The following is a 21,788-nucleotide window of genomic DNA, read 5'->3' as shown; positions in this document are numbered from 1 at the left end:
GAAAGATGCAGCCCTCTGTAGAGATTACGTGCACTGAACAAGCCTGCCTATGTCTCGGTTTTACACAAAATCAAACCAGCTACAAGCAGCTGTGTAGCTCACAAGGAAATCGACACAACCATATGTATTAGGATACACTGTCACAAATTCCTCACTGATGCATTGATGCCTCTGCTTTTCAAACACAGGTAACGTTTGACTCTGTTCACAAGTGGTGCATTTTTCCTTTCAGTTAGGCCAAGACATCAGACTTCATAGATTTTGTCTTGCAAGTAGCTGAATAATGAATCCAGTCCTTTGGAAGAACTCCACAGCTGTTTTAACATTTTTTTCTCATTCACATCTTCGAGTCCGGATTTCAGGAAGCTTCGCATGAGACATTTGGACTCTTCCAATACCTAAAGCCAAAATTTCACTCAGTATTTTATTTTGAATCTGAAAAAATTATTACAGACAATGGCGTGAACAGCATTTTTACACTCCCGACTCTTTACATTCTAAATAACTCCTTTGGGCACAGAAATTAGATTTGATTTACAGCCATAACTCCACTTGCTGATAGTCAGCATCCTTAAGAATTAAGGACTTCTGAGGTTCATGCATTAGTGCCACTATTTTTAAAAGGAATGAGGGATTCTGAAGCACCTTAGTTTATTGAAGGTCTGCCGTGAAGCACTAGAAGGAGCTGAACTCCCTCCTGTTGAAAATGTGATCCCTTGAAATGAAAATGTGTGAGGCATGATATACTGGCTACCTGCTTTCTGGAAGGTAGTCTTTAAGGTTATAGAGGTTGGAAACCCAAATGTGGACGTCCATCATGTTTAACAGTTTTCCCTCATGCGTCATTTCCTTATCAAACCAGAAATTAATAGGACGGGCCTTTACTGCAGATACCTTTTTAAGTTTATTTACTTACATTTTTATAAAAGTGAAATGTTTTATAAAAGAAGAGTGTTAAGCAAAACAACCACTGTCTGACTGTGTTCTGGAGTTAAATTTGCTTAGCATATCCAAGTAGTCATAACAGATCACCTAAGGTTTTTGCACTGGAAAGTCCAATCTCAAGCCCTTAGTAATTGCTCCAAGTTCTTAAAGTCCTGAAGAGCAGGTCCATGGTTGCTCCCATAGTTCAGCTCATTTTCCCCAGATCAATTTTTAAACACAGTGAGATTGCATCCTTTAAGATTCTTTTTGAAATATGTAACACCAGTATGTATCTCACAAGTAACCCAACTAGTCAAACGAAACCATTAATAATTCATACATTACTGATTTTTTGAGAGCAGAAGATTTAATGTAAACTAATACAGTGTTTATGGCAAGGGAGACGCATACTCTCCATTCAGCTTTGTCAACACCAACATGTTAAGCCCAGTTCCTATCTATTTTAGGTTACAACACTGCTATTCCAAAGCAGTACTTCTCTTTGACTCAAGTAAATGGCGTCAATTGCAAATCATGGGGCCTGCGTATTTTTTTTGTGTTTGTGAACAAGTATCCACAGTGAACTTGGATGAGCTCATCATATTCATTGTTTTTGTGACTTCAGCCTGATTTGTATTTAGGATCTCAAGAGAGTAAATGAAGTCTTTGACAGTTTTAACTCTCGTCCACAAGTTACCACGTCTTTCTAACAGATCTCAAGAGAAAATGTCATTGACAGCCAATAACAGTGCAGGGAGGAAGAATTCACAGTAAAGCCCAGAGTTTTTCCCAACTCATATAATACATGTTATATCAGCATGATCAAATAAGCTTATGCTACATTTCTGCAGAGTTTCATTCTGAATGTCTTTTGTGAGATCTAATCTACACTTCATTTAATTAAAAATCTCCTGTACCTCTACCTTCTCTTTTCCAACAGATCTTTTAAATGAAACTGAGGGATGCTAAGACAGTTTCAGGCAGAGGAAGTATAGCAAGAAACTGCAACAATTTGCACTTTAGTTAGTGCAGTTTTATTGCAGCCAGTGTCACTTTCTTCACTGCATTTATTTTAAACAAAGATGTGCTCAGACTAAGAGTATATCTGCCTGAAGGGAAAAATCCTTAGGAAGTAAAAATAGGAAAGTATTTTCTTTCCACTTTTATGTACACAAAAGGAAACTCTCAATACACTGTGACCAGACTGTGCTGAAATCCCTCTGTGTCTGGATCTCACCTCTCCTTCACAGCAGAGCTTAGCTGGCACTGTCCTACCCTTCTGGTGCACTGTGTAGAACATTTTGCAGAATCAGGAACTATGCAGGTGCAGAAAAGAAGGCAGAGTCAGCTGAACATAGTAGGCCAGGACAACGTGAAAGGCAAATATATATATGCCCTACAGAGATTTCCCAGTACAGCTGTATAGTTTCAGACACTTCCACCTTCATGAAGGAAACCTATGCTAAAATCCCCTTTCAAAATCTGGGGCAAGGAGGTTCCACTCATACTGAATAAATGTGAAGATGGGGAAGGGAAACAACCCTCTCTGCTGCTGAAAAATGGGGAACTCCATGAGCTCACTGATCCCTATCCAGATTTTCTGTTGTTAGCCCTCTTCCACAGGTATGGTTGTGGAAGCTGAGGACCTGCCATGTGATGAGCCTCGGGAGCACACCTTGCCTCTGTGAAATGTAATTTAATCACAAAGGGGTTTGATTTCTTACCACTGCACTGCAGGATGCCATTTCTTTCACTCGTAGCATTACTTCTTGGCTAAATGTTGTTGGCCAAAATACTTGTGACACTAGTCCTCTGCTGCAGGCTTCCTGTGCTGTCAGCTTTCTCCCACAGAACAACATTTCATTTGCCTGTGAAACCAAAAGATTACCTGAGATCTTGGGTTATAATTCCCTTAAAAATTTTTCCATACTTGCCTGCTATTTTCAAGACTAAATTTACAAATGGTCTCCTGTATATTTCCATACTGCAAAATACTTTAAAAGGCGTTTCGGTAGCTATTTAAGGATTGTGCAGGTGGCCAGAGCACAGCATGGGTTTCATTTAGGGGAAATGTGCTGGCATGCATGATGAGTCTGTTGTATTGCTGATTTTACAAGAGCAACTGTCATTGATACGGTGATACTGTGCCAAGAGTCATGGAACCTAGTATGAAATACTTTGTGGGGCAAATTCTGCTTTGTTGTACTGGTAAAAACTAAGCAACCTTACTGGAATTAGTATAGGTCGTCTTTAGAGAGCACAGCGCAGTATCTTGCTCTGTTACTGCACAATCCTAACACGATACAGACAAGTACTCTGCAACATTATTCTGCTAATGCATTTCTTCCCTTTTCTACCATGATCTTGACAATCTTTGCTTTTTCAACCCGTGTTTGGTCTTTCTTGTGTACCGCATGTGTAATATATTGAGTTCTGAGGTCATTTTGTGATAAGGAATTGGTAGGGATTAGATGAACTTCCACAGATTTCATTTCCATTCATGACAATTAAGAGAAACAGTTGATTTCTGTTTTACATTCTAAAGAGAGAAAGAAGAGCACGAATTTAAGAACGGTTCTTCAGCAATTTGAGGTGGAAAACCTTACCAGTGCAACACCCAGAATTTGTGGGAATGTGTATGATGAGCAGCCAGCGGGAGTGAGTCGGATTGTTGCATATGGTGTCTGAAACCAGGCCTTCTCACTTGCCCAAACGATATCACATAGTGGTAAAATAGAAGCTCCTAACCCAAGAGCAGGGCCGTTGATAGCAACCACAATTGGCTTCTTAAATTGAATAAAAGCTTTTACAAAATCCCTAAAATAAAAAATAAAAGAAAGATCTTGAATACAGAAATAACACTTAGATAAATACCCAAGCTTAAAGTACTTAATCTGAAAACAAATTAGAACCACAGACAAACCCAATAAATGCCACGGCCCAGTTTTATGAGGTCAGAATTGCAAGATACTTTCTAGTTTACACATGGAAAATTTTGCTCGTATTTAGTTATTTAATCTTTCTGAGTACCTGGGATATTAAATAGGTTTGTATATGTTGTATATGAACTGATTAATTGGAATGGACTGACTGTTGTACTTTTTGCAGAACGGTTTGGTTAGGTTTAGTTTTGCTTGTGGACCAGTAACTCATAAGTTTGTACACAGAGCACTTCTCAGTTTGCTCCACAATGGCTAGTATGGATTCTGATGATCTGGTTTGGCTAACTTGATGAACATATTACAGCATGAAATACAGGAAACTCATAGGTGGATTGCTGAGTATTTATTTTTTTCAAAATGTGCTCTTGAAAACCTACATCAAAGGTTACTGCAAGTCCCATTGATGGACTGGAAGATCGTAAATGTTTATGGCACACCAGCAGAAGGAACAAGACCCACAAATGGGAGTCAGAGAGAGAGAGAAATGATTGAACAGGGAAAGAATTAGGCAAGTTTTGTTGAGTCTTCATTACAAATTTCTTTGGCAAAGATATAACAAAGTAGATGCTCTTGCCTGCCTACAACAGTAAATGTGAAGCAACGGGAAATAATGTGGAAGTAAATGTGAACGGATTCATCTGGATGAATGAACTAGAACATGTTAAATTCTGTGCAATGATGAGATATTTTAAATAAGTTACCTACCAGCAACAGTGGAAAGACATCTGTTGCATGGAACACCCTATACACCAATTAGGAAAAAGCATGAGTGTAATTGTGGGCAAATTATGGGCTCCAGCAGCTCAGGGCACAGCAGGTATATGGAGGCAAACGAGCTGCTCAATTACTTTAGAAAAGAGACATGTATAAATCAAATTCAAAACAAAAGAGGAGACTCTGTTCCTGCACTGGGTATTTATTAGACCCAGAGTGCATCTTTGCCGACAGATTTTAGGAAAGAACGTTTTGTCAAATGTGCCCTTTGATGAGTCGCAGCTCTCCCGCTGAGGTCAGAAAGACCTAGACTTCTGTACCTGAGAACAGGAGGTGTGCCTTGCAGGTTAGCATGCTGATTTGGCAAAAAATGGAAAACGTATTGAAGATAAGTATTTTATTGGACTGAAGTGCAAGGGCATTGGCTATGCTTTAAATGAAAATGAAGCGTCTGAGGTGACCCAGCATTAAATGTTCAGTGAATGAGTTCTGCTTTTCAGGCTATATCTAGTAAGGAGTTGATTTTTGACCACGGGAAAAGAGAGACTCGTGGGAATTGATGCAGCTGTGTTCACAGTGAGTAACAGAACAGAAGATCAGCAGCAAGACAAAGAGAGTGAAATAAGGAACGTCATATTTGTCTGTTCAAGACCATTTCTTTCTAGAAGATAGCAGGGTTAAGGAGAGTTGTGGTTCATTTTTGTTTGCAGAAGCAATGCCGTTCCCTTATCTTGTTATTTCTTCAGTTGTTTATGGTTGAGTAATGACTGTGGATCACTGCACCTGATTAATTCCAGAATTTTGAGAAACTTAGTTAAGCAAGTAAGCTTTCCAAGTAGGACTATAGATGGGAACAGGGACATGACAAATGATAGGTAAAAAGAACAAACTATGAATAAATGGTGACAGCAGATCTGAGGACCATGTGGCGGCAGAAGAAAACAGTGTTGTGGAGAAAAGCAGGAAGCATGTGGTGGTAAATGGGACTGGAAGTGAATGTGGAAAAGCAATTAGGGATGTGGAGAAGAAACGGTTAGATGATGGGGAGGAAGAACAAAGCAGAACACATTAACCAAGGGGAAGGGTTAAAGGAAATGTGAAATCTTCCTATGAGTGAGCAAGGAAGGGAGGACCTGGAGATGGAGAGAGAGTGGAACAGATCATTGAGAAGACACAATGAGCCTCTGTCATGAGGGAAGGATGAGGAGCACAGAGGATGGTATAATGGAAGGTATGGAACATGCCACCTGTAGGGTGGAGTGGGAGGCTACAATATTGGGAGCTTACAAGGGGAACAAATGCCTGCATTTGGTCTACAGCAGCTGCGGTGTCCAGCACTCCACTTATCTGCGTTCCCTGTTTAGTACGTAATTTGTTTCAGTGAGTCATCTTTGTGCCCAGAACCTGGCATGTTTCTATGTCTCCAAACCCTGAGTTCACATATGTAGTTTCTGGGCTAGAAGATCTTTGTTTCAATTCAAGGCGGTCTTTGAAAAGGACTTACAATTGTAACTGTTGTTGCTCAGTAAAGCCAGAAGCTCGAAGACAGGAAGAAGTGTCACATGCGGAAGGCTTTTGGTTTTGCTAGAGGGTATTTGGGAAGCTGACCATTGAAGACACTTTAGGATGCTCAGATACCTCTGCATTGCTGCAGAGGTCTTGCTGCAGGCGAGGGCTCATAAGTACATCAAGGACTATAAAGAAGTCGAGGAAGTAAAGTCGGCTTTCTTTGTTTTCTTCTGAGAACACCCAGAATTTTATGTATCAGGTCACAACGATGCCTGATAGATGATGTGAGACTGATTCTGGGAATGCCTTCCAGGGAGTCTTTCGATGGCCAGGCTCTGTAGGCCACATAACGCCCAGTTGCAGTGCAGTCTGTCTGTCTGCCTTGTCCCTGCTCCAGGAGTGCAATGCCGGGGACACATCTGGATGATGGCAGCTCAGGCTGATGGACCTACGTTCAGTACCTGGAGAGAAGCTACAGTGCCACATGTTTGTGAGTTGCCAGCTCCGAAGGCAGCGGGTGAGGGCAGGGGCCAAATGAATAAATCATGCGTGTGAGATGAGACTGGATGAGTATTTAAACTTCAGTTCTAACTTGTGATCAGTATACGAGAGCCATACTTTAGAAAATGGAAACACACGGTAATCAAGATTTTAATTTCATTTTGATACAAGTCTAACTTGATGTAAAGCAGTGGAGGCAGAGATCCGTTAATGTGTTTTAGGACAGTCCAACCACTGAAAAAGCAAAGTGTACATTTTCTTCTACTCTTATTACAGTATATTTTCCATGAGTTGAGTCCTTTGTTCACAGAAAGCATAGAGAGTGCTAAATGGAAAATGTAGTGTATTGTTTCCAGAAGTACAATAAAAATCTATTTCCAGTGGGCCTGAAGCCGACATTCTCGACAAGGAGCAGTACATTGTACCGGTATTTCAGGAGTGTTCTGTGAGACCAAGGATGGAAAAACTGAGTATCATAGTCTGGCTTATACTCATTTAACTGTTGAATTGATAAGTATACCTGTATATTAAATGTGTGTAGATAAATGTATACATATATAACAATACATATCTACAGAATATTTACATGAATAATATTAAATTTGTATCTTCTAACAGAGTGTGAGTGTGCCTGTGTTTTCAAACAAGAATAGTGATTTTCTTCCCTCACATTTTTTTTGGTTCCACATTATTAAAAATCCCTCACATATTAAAAAAAAATAAAATTAGGATGCATCCTTCAAAGGGTTTTTCTTTTTTAAAATATCACTATGTGATATTCAAGCATAGCTAGAGTCTTAAAAACACATCATAATTATACTTAAGACATACATTTTAAATTCTTTCAAAATAATTAGTACTTTGAGAATTTCAAAAGTATTAAACTGAGAATCCAAAGTGATCTGCAGTAGTTGTAACCAAGATAATTGGTGGTTAATACATGTCATGTAATAACTAAACCTGATCTTATGTTATACTAATATATGCAAAATACAGATCTGTTGTAAAACAAGTTCTTTAATATTCCTTCATAGAATTGTTGCATAAAGTTTTAAAGCTCTCAGAAGAATAATATTTATTTGTAGGAAATGGGGGGGGGAAAGAAAGGGACCAAACCCTCTCGTGGTACAGACTGTTCAAATACCATTGGCTTTAGTGGAGGAACACTGATTTACACTGGAAGATCTGCCAATTATGTATAAAGTATACCTTGTGGATAATGGAAATATTTGGTGATGTATTGTGCAGATTGATTTGTAGAGTGCATGTCATAAACCCTGGATTTCTATTAAGGTAATGTGATATATATAAGGAAAGTCACATTTTAATTATGAAAATAAAACTACATTTACATATATATTAAGTAATTTAAATTTAAGAAAAAGAGTGGAGACCCTTCTAATAAGGTTCTGAAATACAGTGGCAGACTGCTATTTCAACAGAATATGAGTAAGCTGTGGATTCCCATTTGTACTGAAATTCATTAAAATGATGAACATTAAAACAAGTAAAATATGTGCCTTTCAGGAACCACTTTAGAACATGAAGCAATAGCTAATTTGAAAAACAACAACAAAGTTGTATTTGAATTTGGAGGAATGATTCCAAATATTAAATACAGAGAATTGGAATAAAATAAATCCCTATGGATATCAGCACTGGAATAAATGTGCTTTTTCTAATAAGAAAAGGTCCAAGGTTCTTCTTACTAAACAAATTTGTAGGACTATAATTAGAATGCAATTAACACTTAAATATACAACATTTTTGGACCTGATAAATATCTTTATAATCACACACTGCATTTCATAATTTAGAGATCATAGGTAAGCTTGGGTCACCTTATAGCTTCTGCAATCCTAGTGCTTTCCTTTCTTCTGTCATTGGATAACCTGCCAATTAAATATGAGTAATCTAGGCCACTACAGAATACACTTCCCACTGCGCTGAGAAGTAAGAGTTTACTGTCATCAGCTGATGCATTGCACAATGCTCTCCGAACTTCCTTCATGATCTGTGGATAAAGAAAAGTAAACAATTCGACATGCATGCCGTTGCAATATCATTTCCCTAGTTTTACAAACCTTATTGATTTTGAGAGACTTAAAGTTTGGGCACTATTAATACTTACATCAATTATATATATTTATATAATTTTAATATACTTAGAATGATAACACTGAGAGTTTACAAAATATTTTATATTTGGAAGTGCTTTGTTGATGCTTACTAATTCAAAAAATTTTTAGGACTTGGCTGCTCTTTGCTTTTTCTATGGGAAATTCTAGCCAGCTTATGCTATTTGATTGCAATTTAATAATTTCAAATATCACTTTTTTATTTTCATCGTGTATATTCGGTGTACATAAATGTACATGCTCAGATACCTCTGCATTGTTGTATTCTCAGTAACATGGTTATCACAACAATATCCTATTAACCTCAACAGGTTGTAAGAAAAATCTATAAACCCCAGTTTTCAGTTCTTTAAGTATTTTTGTTTATACGACTTCAACCAGAGCAAAGCAGGACAAGAGGACATCATATACATCAACATGACAAATATATTATTCACTTTTCTGTGTTCAGTAATAACTGTTAAACTCTACAAAAGTTAAGAGACAAAAAAGCTACTTGAAAGAGAGACGTTTTGACTCTGATTTACAACTGGATCAAGCTATTAATTGCACCATAAATCAAACCTAATCAAAATCTGTATAACACTCAGCTGCTGGTATTGTAAGAAAATGGCCTTTCATCTGAGCGGATAATTGTTTTTCTAATGATTTTTAAAAGGAAATATTATTTCTTAAACCTCTCATGGGTAACTTCTTGTTTGGTCACAATTCAGCGTAGTTTGTAACTGTAACTGATTGCAGCCATTTCACCTTCCCCTCTTTAGTGATTTGCTCCTCACTTCAAGGGCCAGGACTTCATCTAGTGTGATACCTCTTGTGCTTAAACATACTCATGTGTCAAAGTGTTTCCTATAGACAGGGTCCTGTTGAGTCAAATTTTTCTCTTTTGTACTGACAGATTTGCTGTTAGTGTAAATTTAGGAAAAGATAGTTAAATATGGTTGGGGGATTAAATATGGTTTCCTCGTGAGAGAAAAACAAGATTTTTAGCTTGTGATTATTTTTGTTCACTACTTTCTGTTTCCAAAAATTCTTTAGATCTCTGAAGTGCCTTATTTAAGAAATGTCCGTAAACACAGAACAGAAGTTTTGTTTATGCCATTCTCGGTAGCCTTTTATTAGAAATCCTGTGGCTTGTGAGACTAACCTTGAACTTGTATATTCAAACCATGCTGTGCAATGATACCCGCCTGCTTTCCATACGTGTTTGCATAAAAATGATTGTCACTGGCTGCTGCGATTGGGGCATGAGAAAGCAGGTCGTGAACTTTTAGATGCTTCGCTTTTACAAGTGCACTTCAGAACGCCTGTAATACCGAGTATGTGACAGTGGGTGGAAGTGAAGTAATTAAAAGCAGCAGAATTTGGAAGTGTATTCGAAATTCTTGTGCAGGTACAAAAATGTCATCAGTGATTTTACAAGTACTGTTTATTCTCAGAGCCTTAGAGGCTGTCTCAGCCCTCAGCTGGTAAAAACATAGCAGAACTGCACATTTTGTAAAGGGGCAACAAAGGAAAAAAACCCTGAAACCTCTGTTCAAAGTTAAAAAAGAAACTTTAGAAGGTGGCAGAGGTTAGAATAAAAACAGGTACGTATTTTGGTTTTCCTAGTTCCATGTGAATGCGATTGTCCTCTTAGTTTATTTTAAATGTTCTCAAAATCAGCTTGTTCTTAGGGAGGATGTATAAATAATATCAGGGAATACCAGTCAAACATTTTTATATACAATGAGGAGTGTTGCTTTAAATGTGATGCCACGATACGATACTCCACTGAGCAAGTTTCTTTACCATTCCCCTTCCTCCAGTGATATTTGCATAGGCACTATCTCTTTGATGTTACCACGGCTATCCTTCAAACGGTACAAACCTGTCTCTTTTTTACCTTACCTCTCATTGATTTGGATAGCTAAAGCCATCTAAAAATACACCAAACTTTTGAGCAGAGGTTATACTACTTGTAGGAAAAACCAGTATTCTGCTATCATTGTTTTTTCAATGTTTTGGAGAGGGTGATATTAAAAGTCTATTATTAGGAACTGATTTCTCAGATATGGTTGAAAATGGGAAGGCTTTGACAGTATTTTGGATAGTATTTTTAAGCAGGAGTGGAAATTTAGTTCCACGGCTCCACTAGTTTCTAGCAAAAGAAAACAGTATCAGAAACCAGGAAACCATAATGTATCAGTGTTTCCAGGCTCCAAAAAGTTGTTGTTTTTTTTTTTTTTTTTAAAATATCTGTAAGTTTGTTATTAACTTTATCATCAAAAGGTGCTCGGAGCCTCATTGGAATACAGCAATGCCAGCAAAGTCAATTCTCACTCCCTTGTTCTACGCCGTGATTCCTTTGCTGGCGCAGTCCAAAATTCACCTGGTCACCTTGTCACTTAGCCTAGTTACAGCCAACCCGCTGTCCGCTGCTGCTTTCCTCCTTCATTATCTGGGTATGGGTATTTCGCTACAGATGTTTGAATGATTATAGGAAAGCTACTAACAATAAAATCAAGGTAAAAAAGATGGTTTGTAGGGTTGCAGAACTGTGTATTAAACTGCAGTACTGTAAAGTAAATATGATTTTAGTTCAGAACTGCTGTCTGGTTTAAAGCACAAATTTCCATTTAACGTGGTAGTAAATTCAGTTTACAAATATAGAGATACTATGTGTCTTTAGTCACATTTCTTTGTCAGATTCCATATTCTTTTTCTTTCTTTCATAGTCCTTAAACATTCCCTCATTTTGGTATGACTATGGCATTTGTCCAATGAAATTTTACTTTCTGCACCGGACAAGATCTAATATTACTATTTGCAGGGCTCCATAGCAGTATTCTCCAGTTCCATGCTTTTTAAAATTAGCTTTTTTGTGGTCTTTTTGCTAATTTTCAGTTGTGGGGACAGTATTTCTATATGAATGCATTTGACTAAAATTTCTGAGGAAGTATTTACAAAACAGTATGGGCCAGTTATTTAGGTTATGATAATCGATCAACTTACAAATTTAGACCAGGCCTAATGCTTCACTTACTGTTTTACTGAAACCCAAATATATAATAAAATTATCACTTTCTTAAAAGTTGTCTTTTTTTTTAATGCTGTCAAGAAAATAAGCTGGTTAGTTCTTTAACAGGACATCTTATATTGCAAAATAAACATCAAATGTTTAAAAACTTCATTAAACTTCTAAGAGCTTATTTTAATGCCTTTCACTGGACATAGGAAATTTTAAAAGGCATTTGGTGCCCTTTGCTTTCAATATTGCTTACATTCTGGGGAATCAGAGAGCTGGGAATTTATCACTGTAATTACACAAAGTCTCTTGAACAGAAGTCTCTTGTTCGTGTAAATGGAAATACTAGTTTAAAAGGTTAACTTCTCTGAATCTCTAAGGATTCACTGTTGATATTCTTAAAGGTAAATATTTTGTAAACAGTACAGTAAAACAAAATTTTAAAGCCATTCAATTCTTCTTAGAACCTCTTCCACACTTGTACCTTTTTACATAAATACACTTTTTGTTACTTACTAACTCTTTGTGCAAACAGATTGAGTCATTTCTGTTTGATATATAAAGGACTTGGGAACCTATAAGGCTACCTTCAGGCAGAACGACTGGCCAAAACCCACAATTTGTCTTTGTATGAGAGCAAAAATACAGACAACAGTAAACTTGTACTTGCCTCTTTTTTTTTTTTTTTTTTTTGTAAAGTTAAGAAAAGTTGTAAGTAAGGAAAAGTGAAGGCAAACCAGTGCTCCAAAATGCACCTGGTAGAACTTCAAACCCTCTAATTGTCATGGCTAAAAGTTTGAAACCTGATTCTTTTGTACTTGAGGTAGTTTCTCAGTCTTCAATGGAAACATTAGCTCTTTAGGGTATGTTTTGCTTTTAATTCAGGAGAATATTAATTCCTAGCTCTATTAATAGTGTAAAGTAAAAACAGTGGATGGATCCATTTAATCTTAAGTTTGAAACAGAATTTGGATCCTTGAAATGTGCTGAATTAAAACAGCAACATCAACATTGGAGAAAGAACTTCAGAAGCAGCAAAAGACCCATGAGAGAGAATGCCCTAATGGAATTTATAATGATGAAATATTTCACATATCTATTTTAAAAATTAATTTTAAAAGTAGCAAGCCTAAGCCACTGAAATAAAAACAAGCTGTGCTGTTTCATGACACTGGCTTGGAAGTTTTATAAGGTCTTGTAAAACAAGAGAAAGAATTTCTATAGTGCCCTGAACATTTTTGTAGAAAAAACCTCAATTATTAGAGTGGCACTGAGCCAACTTCAATCAGTGTAAATGCTGCTGGAAGGAGCATCGGTGCATTTGATGCTAAAATCACCTGCACAAACCCATAGGTGTGATGTGGTTACCAAAAACATAGGATGAGGATTCAGGTAGACTTCTCTTAAGCTTTTCTTTTCTTTTTTTTTTTTTGTTTAATTAAGTTATTTGTTATTTTAATTAATTTGGCATAAATAGCAGAGGCCAATGGTTGAACAAAACTATTAAATTTCATCTGAAGATTAAGATAAAACACAAAGCGAAGCAGGGCTGTTTAGAGGTGAGAGTGATTTTGTATAAGCTTAATTTTATAATGATTGTGGGCAGTGCACACCTTTTCTTTTTTTCCTAACGTAGATGGCTGAGAATAACCAGACCACTATCTTAACCACACCAAGTAGACCTGCTCTGAGTAAATTAATCATTTACTATTTGGCAAACATAATTCACTGAATGTCTAATAAAGCTTGACGTTAGTGTTTCTTTTGACAAAATGAAACACACTTTTGTCATTTTGTAGGAATTTTGTGTTTGTACTTTCTATTCACTGGTGATAAACGGCGTCAAAACTGAAAATGTTGCAAACGTCCCTAACATAGTCTGTCAGTTTGCCTCACCTATGGCTAGGTGTGACAAACTGCAGGGACAAGGCATTCAACATATTCCTCTTTTCAGTTTCTTGGATTTTTGCTGTAATTGCCAGCAAGGATGTGGAATTGCCAATATTGGAGGTGCTGGATTTTGTGGTGTGAATGATCGTGGGCTGCAGCCTGGACTGAGGCCAAAGAAGTCGTTTCAGGTTTGCCAGCAAGCAGCCTTCAGAGGGCAAGAGCTTTCAACTGCTCTCAGCCTGGATGAGTTTTAAACAGACAATCTCCATGTGGAGAACTCATTACCTCGATTAATTCCTGACCATCCAGATCCTGGTCAGTAATGTAGTTTTCTAAAATGTATTTCCTGGTTTTCGAGTGAGCTTCAACAAAGGTTCTAGAAATAGTCTATGCCGGTGATGCAAGAAGAGGACTATTATATGCTTATCATTTTATTCTTCCACAGAGGTGGGTTCCTGGCACCTTGAAAAATTTCAAAGAATGAAACGGATTGGTTTGGCAGACCTGAAGAGCCTGGATTAATTCACTGCTTGGCATTTCAGCATAAGAGCATTTGAACACTGCTGATGTGGAACAGCACAGCCAGCAACGTAAAGGTATGTCTGTTCAGCCTGAACATAGTAAGTCTGTGATTTCATACTCTTTCAGGCCCTTGAGCTCTTCGTTTAAATTACCTGCGGTGTCAATTAGTGGTAATTAATACATGGTTGGAATGATGGATTTGATGCAGTCATCTAATGCATTTTAAGGAATTGGTATTAAAAGCAGGTGTTTGGTGTTCTGTTAATTAGCAAATAGTCCTTTTAAATATCATATAGTTTAAAAACTAGGAGTGATAAATGTACGTACCATCAGTTTTAACTATTTAGTATCATTCTGTGTATTAATATGCCTGTGTAGGTGTGCATTTGGGAAAGTGAGTAAAATTTAGCGCATATCATACCTGCCAGTGGTTTTATCTGAAGCTCATTATAAGTAATTAATTTCAAAGTTATTCAGTTTCTTATTGAATAAAATCATTCCTCAAAGCTACAATCTACGTTTCCCTCAGATGGCGCTCAAACAGGTTATTTCATACACTCTTATCTTGACGTTACTGTATAAGACAGAGCTGCACTGGCATGTCTGGAGGGCAGAAAAGGTAGAGATCGGCCACACTGCAGGCAGCTCGTGGGGGAACTCTGCCTGCAGAATGCTCAGACAGGCAAAATTGGTGCTGGAAGGCAGCTCCTGTTGTTTCCTCTCTGATCTATGGTAACCCCTTTCCATCAGGCCATTACTGCCCACGTGGAACAGGGCTCAAGCATCTTCTCTGCTCTTCAGGACATGCATCCTGATGAAGGCATTTATTGACACCCCTTTTGTTCTGACACGGGAAAGGTATACCAGGGCATCACCGCCCACTGTGCTAGGATCACAGGGAACAGAAGGAAAAGCTGCTCAGCCCTTCCAGTGACCTGTGTATTTACTGGAGTAGTACAAGCTACAAGTCCAAGCCTGACCTTAAGTGTATAATGTTTGGAACAAGGGAATTCATTAACATCATTTATATGTTCTATGACTTTATGCAATTCAGCTGAGAATACAGCCTCTAATTGGTTAAGATTTCATAATCAGGATGCACAAAGTGATTCAGAGAAAACGGAATTAGGGATCAAGATACACTTTTAGAATTACTGTCTCAGGATATAGCCTGAAATTCTCCATATGCAGCAACTGGAGCATTATTTAAATTAATAACATGAATGAGACCAGATTTCTCCTAAGGGAAGTAAATATCAGTAACTTCAACATGTGAAACACTGCTTCACACAACTCTACGCTGGAAATACTGATCCTGCTATTCCTTTCTTTACTTCTAATTTTTTGTTTCAGACATGTAATTAAAAATTAATTTCCATTGCACTCTTTTTGATAGGAATCCCAAGCGTGAAAAAGTTAAGATATAGCTGAACTCCGTGTTTCTTTTCTAAAATAATCAATTAGGAAAAAAATACTTAAAATCCAGTTCAAGTGCAGTGTTTCCAAGATAACCCACACGTTAGGATGGCTTGCTTTGGCTTTTATGACTACATGCTTACCTCTGGGGTCAGTGCATTGTTATCTGAAGTCTGACTCGACAGCAAAATATGTGTGAAACCATCTTCTTTCCGGACTACAATGTCCCTGAACCGGCAGTTACTTTCGTTTTGACGCACGCTGTATCTTAGTCTCTTATCGAAGACATAATCTTTCTCCCCATCTAGTTTCCTTTTCACAGTGCTGTGTAGATTCAAGCTTCCATTGGCCAGAGAAGAACCTTTCAGATGGAAAGAATCAAAGCATAATTATGTCTATACCTTCAATGAAATGGAGTGATACTTTCTATTAGCTTACACATAGCTCAGAATTTACAACAGCCACTGTGATAAATTTGACAAATCAAAAATACGCCCGGCTAGTCAAACGTGGCCTCAAGCCATTCTTCTTATTCGATATCCCAACATGCAGTACTTTTTGTTCTCTGATCAGACAACCGCTAGATCCACTGAATCACAGCACGTAGGACTGGTACTCTTGGTGGCATTCAGTTCTGCTTTGAAGATGAAAGCAATTGTATCATAGTCTTTCATATGAATTTGGGGTGATTCCTGAATTCACAGGAAGATTCTAATTCAGCTTTGGAAAAACTTGACATGACAGCTTTAGTCCAAATCCCATCTTTCAAAGTTACATTTTCTTCCTTTTATGGTGACCAAAAAGTCATTATCAGTTTCAAATGACAATCTGACTCTATTCTGTGATTCTGTGATCTGAATACACACTTGTTGCACATCTCCATGTGACAGTAAGTTAGGGGAGTTCTTACTCAGCTGACACAACCGGCATTCTCTTCCACATACCCTTGTGGTTAGCCTTAGAAGTAGCAGTTAGCCATCCTCTTCACTCTGGTCCCAAGCTTCTGCTCATTACATTTTACAGTAACAATAATTACTGACTTTTGACTAACAGGTATGATATTAATATTGGACTTTGTACATGGAAAATATTAATGCTGATGCCATTTTGGAGGGTATCCAGCAGTAGGGAAAAAAGGGAACTATGACAAGAAAGAGATAATTCCTCCTTAAAACCAAATGAGAGCAATAGTGCGTCAATTTTAAAAGACAGTTTATTCTGACTACACTGTGTATGAACTGTAAACTTTGCTTATGTTTACAGTTCCTCTGTAATAGGCAATACATTATGATTGGTAACAATGCTGAGCCAGAGAGTTGAAAGTATCTTTACAAGATTTTTCTGCAATATTCCCTTTCTAATTACAGATGTATCACACTATTGCCATTAAAAGTAAAGCAGAGACAAGTTGTTGAGGAACAGAGATTAAAGTCACTCTCTTCACTGAAATAGTTTCCAAATCTGTTTTTGTTTAAATAGACATGAGCCCACAATACGCCATATTTAGGAACGGCCAAGAAAGAGCTGAATGAAAACACCTTTGTTAGTTCTACTCTTTACTCCTGCCAAAGCTGACCTGTTCCAGCTTCTGGTATCGAATAGCCAGGAATTTTTAAAGGGCAGATGACATGAATACTAGAACATAGATTTAAATTTTATAGTTTAAATGACCACTATCCAATTAGAAATGCTCTGTTGGAATAGAACTGAATGATGAATTCATAACAGATTACTCTCTAAACCAAAACCACTTACCTTCATTTTGGATTAGCTATGTTATGTAGGTAACTGAACTGTCTGACACCTCTCAGTTGGCAATGGCCTGTGGAACTGTTCACAGCCTGTGAAATGCCTGTATATACACTGCAGTTATGATACGTGATATTAAAATATAGAGAGTGCTTAATAGTATTATACTGGTGCATCATTTGGCCTCATCATGTAACGTGTGCATGTGCGTACACATATTCTACATACAGAAATGCAGGTTTGTTAAAAAGTCTGCTATTTCAGTCAATCATAAAACTCTCTTTCATTGTTAAATTAAGAGATAAAGCATTGCCTATATTATATTGAATAGAGAATTTAACTGGTGCAATGCAAACATTGACAAATTACATTAGAACATTAGTTTGAAAAAAAAATCATTCGAAGCCAGCAGCATTTGAAATTTGTTTTCTCAAGAAGAATTATCTACAAGTGTAGAAATCACCATGTGCTTAAATTTTAAAAATTATGAATAATCTCTTGTGGCATGTTTCTTCTTTTTCATAAGGTTTTGCTACTGCACATATTTTGACATCTATTCTTACAAAGAAAAATAAACTTGTGAAATTACTAATGGGAAACTAATACCATTGGGAATAATATACTGAAACAAATGAATTATTTGACTGAGGCAGAATTTTAAATATTGCATTTCTATCTATTCAAATTTACTATGTTGCTTGACTCAGCAATAAGCTACTAAAATATGAAGAGTTAAATCTCCCCCAAAAGTGTAAATAACTTACAAAATCAGAGGCACAAACGAACACTGAATGGAAGATGTGTCAGACTAACTGTACTGATTATCTACCTAGTGTTGAAGGTTATGCCAGATCTATTTTAAATACAGTTGGTAAGAGAATAGTAGAAGATTAATTCACACAGATAATCCAGCTCAACAAAAAGCCTCATAGTAATAATGTTACTTTAATTTTTTGTTGTATTCTTCTTTTGAGTAATGTATGCAGTTTGTAAATTAAATACACGATGTAAGAAACTATAGATCTCCTCACAATATTTTAACTATCTGCATGCCAGCTGACAGAAATTTAACTGGAAGAAAGAAAGACCTAAATTAAACATGACAGAAACATAAATGGAAAAGTGTCATTTCCAAGAATGGATGATTAACAGAACAACATACAGTGAGTAAATTGTTGTTTCAGTGTATACAGTACATCCCTGTAACCTTGTTTAATCTGATAAACTGGAGAAAATGATCAGCAAAATCTAAAGACAACCCTCAAGTGAAACCAGGCCAATTTAGCATGTCTTTTGCATGGATGTGATGGAGCTACTGAAGGTTTGTTCTGGAGCCACTAAAGCGTCCGGATTTTCTCTGCGTGAGGGTTAACAGTTAGCACCTGCTTAGTGCACACAAGGGTAACAGTACCTTAATATGTCAAGATGAAAAATGACTGTGACATAGGAAAAAAGAGACATTCTCAAAGCAATCTATACTGCATGTGAAACAAATTAAGGATGTCACAAATTAACTAAGGAAGCTTTAGGTACCTCTAAGTGTGGCTTACTGGCTTAGCAGTGCGTATTTGATGCTCAGTCTAAGTACAGAAAGAAAACAAAACGGGACAAAATATTCCTTCCTTTAGTGGGAGCTTAATCTAATTGTGACCTTGTTTTTAACCAGCAGTAGAACTTCTGGAATACCTAAACCAACACTGACATTGGGAACAAGTTTCAATATTTTTCAGGAGAACTTAAGATATTCCCAGACCACTGATGCATCTAGTAATCTTTCTCCAAGAATGGCAGTAAAGGATGCTATTTAAGGAGAAAATGCAAGCTTGGCCATTTTCTGCAGTCCTTTCCCCTAGTATCGTCCTTAAGTGTTATATAGGAATATGAGAGGATTCATCATTCCTGTTTCCTTCAGTATTTGCTCGTGGACCTTTTCATGGATTTCACTAATCCCCATTTGAGCCTGCTGATGCTGTCTGTCTCCACAGCTTCCTGTGGTATGAGTTTGAGAAGTTATGTAGCCACTACACAGAGAAGAATTTTCTTTCATCTGTGCTTTTATCTGATGTTCTACCAGTTTCACTCAGTGGTCCCTAGTTGTGCTATTGAGGAATTTAGTGAACAACAGTTCTGCATTTACTTTATCTGAGGCCTTGATGATTTTGCAAACTTTGATCATATTCCCCCTCGGCCTTCCCCTCTCCTAACTGAAGCCTCTTTTATTCTTATTATTCTCTTCATTTTAGATGCCTGTCCCTGCATCTTCTCTAGTACTCTGCTACTGTTGAAGGGGACAACATGTAATGATGTTACTGCTGCTGCCATTGCTACCAGAAAGAGCCTAAAGACTCCAGATTGAGTCTGAGACTGGGGCTCCATTATACTAGGCAACGCAGAAAACACATTAGAAATTTATAGCCTAAAAAAACGAGATAAACAAAGAGTAGGAGAGGAAAGAGAGAGAAGATCGTAATGAGCCTCAGACCACTCAATGCTTTAGAGGACTTTGATCTCCCTATCTCCTTCCACTGCTTCTAGCCACTGGAAGAGGACACCTCAAAGCTACTGTTATTTTCAGATACATCTTTTCTTAGCATTTCATCACAGTCAGTTTAATGGAGCAATCTCTGTGCCCTCTGTGCCACCACCCTATGTAGTGATCCTTGTGCTGGTACTAGTGTGCAGGTAGGTAGCCATACTGTGAACTGACGTGATGAACTGTTCGGGCTGGAAATTCACACCCTGCAAAACTGTGGCTAATTTTCAAACAGATCAGGTTCACCTCGTAGCCTCAAGAGTAGGAAAACTGGTGCAGGGTAAAGGATGAGAATAACGATCAGGATATCATTGGAAGGAGAGCTGGGCTGTTCCTTTCGTTAGCAGTAGGCATTTATGCTGAATGGAAAGGACCATGGAGCTAGGGCTTTCATTTTTCTAGGTGAAAGAAACCACGCTTCCTTACTCTCCCTGGCAAAACAGCTTGGCATTCCTCAGTCTTCCCAATAGCCTTTCTCTGTCTCCTTTCGGTCTTTCTTGTGGGTAATGGTTAATACTGTACATACTTAAAAGCAGTGTTCTGTTGATAATTTACTAATAATTTCAGACTTCTCCAGCTAAGGGAGCATCTGTAAGATATCTAAAAGCAATGAGGTTTTATCCAAACTGAGAAAGCAAGCATATTTGGTTGTCTTTTACTGCCAGTATTGCTCCAGAATAAATAAAACAGAACAAGCTAAAAATAAGAGTGACTAAGTTCACAGAGAGTATTTAAATTAAGGGCACCATGAGACTACAAAGATTTTCGTAATGGAGAAAAACAGTGGTTAGTGACACATGACAAGCAAAAATTCTTCAGCAGATGGTACAGAAATAGACCGATATAGAAAAAGGAAAGAGAAGATTAAAGAGAGATGAGGTTTGATGCTGTCAAGAAACTTGACAAAACAATCACTCTCAATTACAATATCTGGAGAGAAACAGAAATGTGATAACAGAAGACAACAAATATCATCAGAAAGAACGATACTGTTAGCTCCTGGGAGCATCAGTGGATGTTCTCCCATAGAGTTTTTCAACAGTCAGTAAAGATGACTCTACTCTCCTTATGATGGGATGTGTAGAAGGTACAGGAGAGGTTTTGGCAAGAAAGGTTTGTCCCAACTTCAGCAAGGTTCCAGGCCTCCACTAAGGTGCATATATGATTTTGTGCATACATCTGCAGGTATACAGTCATCTTTCTGGGGTAAATAGCTTGCTGCTGAGAGTTTTATCTATAGGTTGAGCAGGAAACACTTGTACCCCAGTGGATGTATACACAAAACCAAACACAGACTGGTGGAAGTCCATTCAAGGACTCATCAAAACCTAGTTTTCAAATAGCTATTACTTGTTTCAACAGAACTGGCTTACCACAAACAAACAAAATAGGTATTTTTTGATTAGTTATAGTTTATAAATTACTAATTATATGGCTTGGTTCAATACACTGGTAGTTAAACATGATTATAATATGAAAGAACACTGGTTCAAGTTGATGGGTTTTGGAGGCCTTCAACCATAGGCCAACACTGGTGGCAGAGCTGGGCCTACTGCTGGGTTTTCAAATTGTGTGAAATTTTTGAGTTTTCCAAATCTAGGCATCATCTCAAGACCAACTTAAAATTTCTGTATACATTTTCTGTGCAGTCTTACACTTAGCTGTGAAATGAGTCTGACATTCATTTGGGCTCCATGTCGCCAATCTCAAAGCGGACACAAATGTCTACTTCATCGGATTCTGCACAGGGATGCCCAGGAGCCACAGCTTCTGGGAGCCAAACCCAGGTCCTCCAGCCTCCCTCTTTGTTCTACATATAGTGCCTGGAAGCCCTGCGAGCGTTGATGGGGCACGCCAGGCTTTCAACTTCCAGACTCTGTGGCAGACTGCCTGAAACCTCTGGCATAGCTGGCTGCCTCAAAGTTAAATGTGGGAGGCCTGCC

General features: G+C 37.7%; 1 protein-coding gene across 1 annotated transcript in view; it reads right to left on the bottom strand.

The window, feature by feature from the left end:
• Positions 1-245: 245 nt before the first annotated feature.
• Positions 246-21,788, bottom strand: part of CDYL2 (chromodomain protein, Y-like 2) — a 50,024-nt gene continuing 28,481 nt past the window's right edge. The window contains exons 4-8 of the mRNA XM_009699822.1: positions 15,707-15,924; positions 8,432-8,604; positions 3,531-3,741; positions 2,649-2,792; positions 246-398 (exon numbers count right to left, since the gene is read on the bottom strand). Of these exons, the coding sequence (XP_009698124.1) occupies positions 246-398; positions 2,649-2,792; positions 3,531-3,741; positions 8,432-8,604; positions 15,707-15,924 (899 nt within the window). The remainder of the gene's footprint in view (positions 399-2,648; positions 2,793-3,530; positions 3,742-8,431; positions 8,605-15,706; positions 15,925-21,788) is intronic.

Source organism: Cariama cristata, unplaced genomic scaffold (genome assembly GCF_000690535.1).
Source record: "Cariama cristata isolate BGI_N322 unplaced genomic scaffold, ASM69053v1 scaffold615, whole genome shotgun sequence".
In the NCBI taxonomy this organism is placed as follows: Eukaryota; Metazoa; Chordata; class Aves; order Cariamiformes; family Cariamidae; genus Cariama; species Cariama cristata.
The sequence above is the reverse complement of the archived record's forward strand: the minus strand, read 5'-3'. Positions and strand labels throughout refer to the sequence as shown.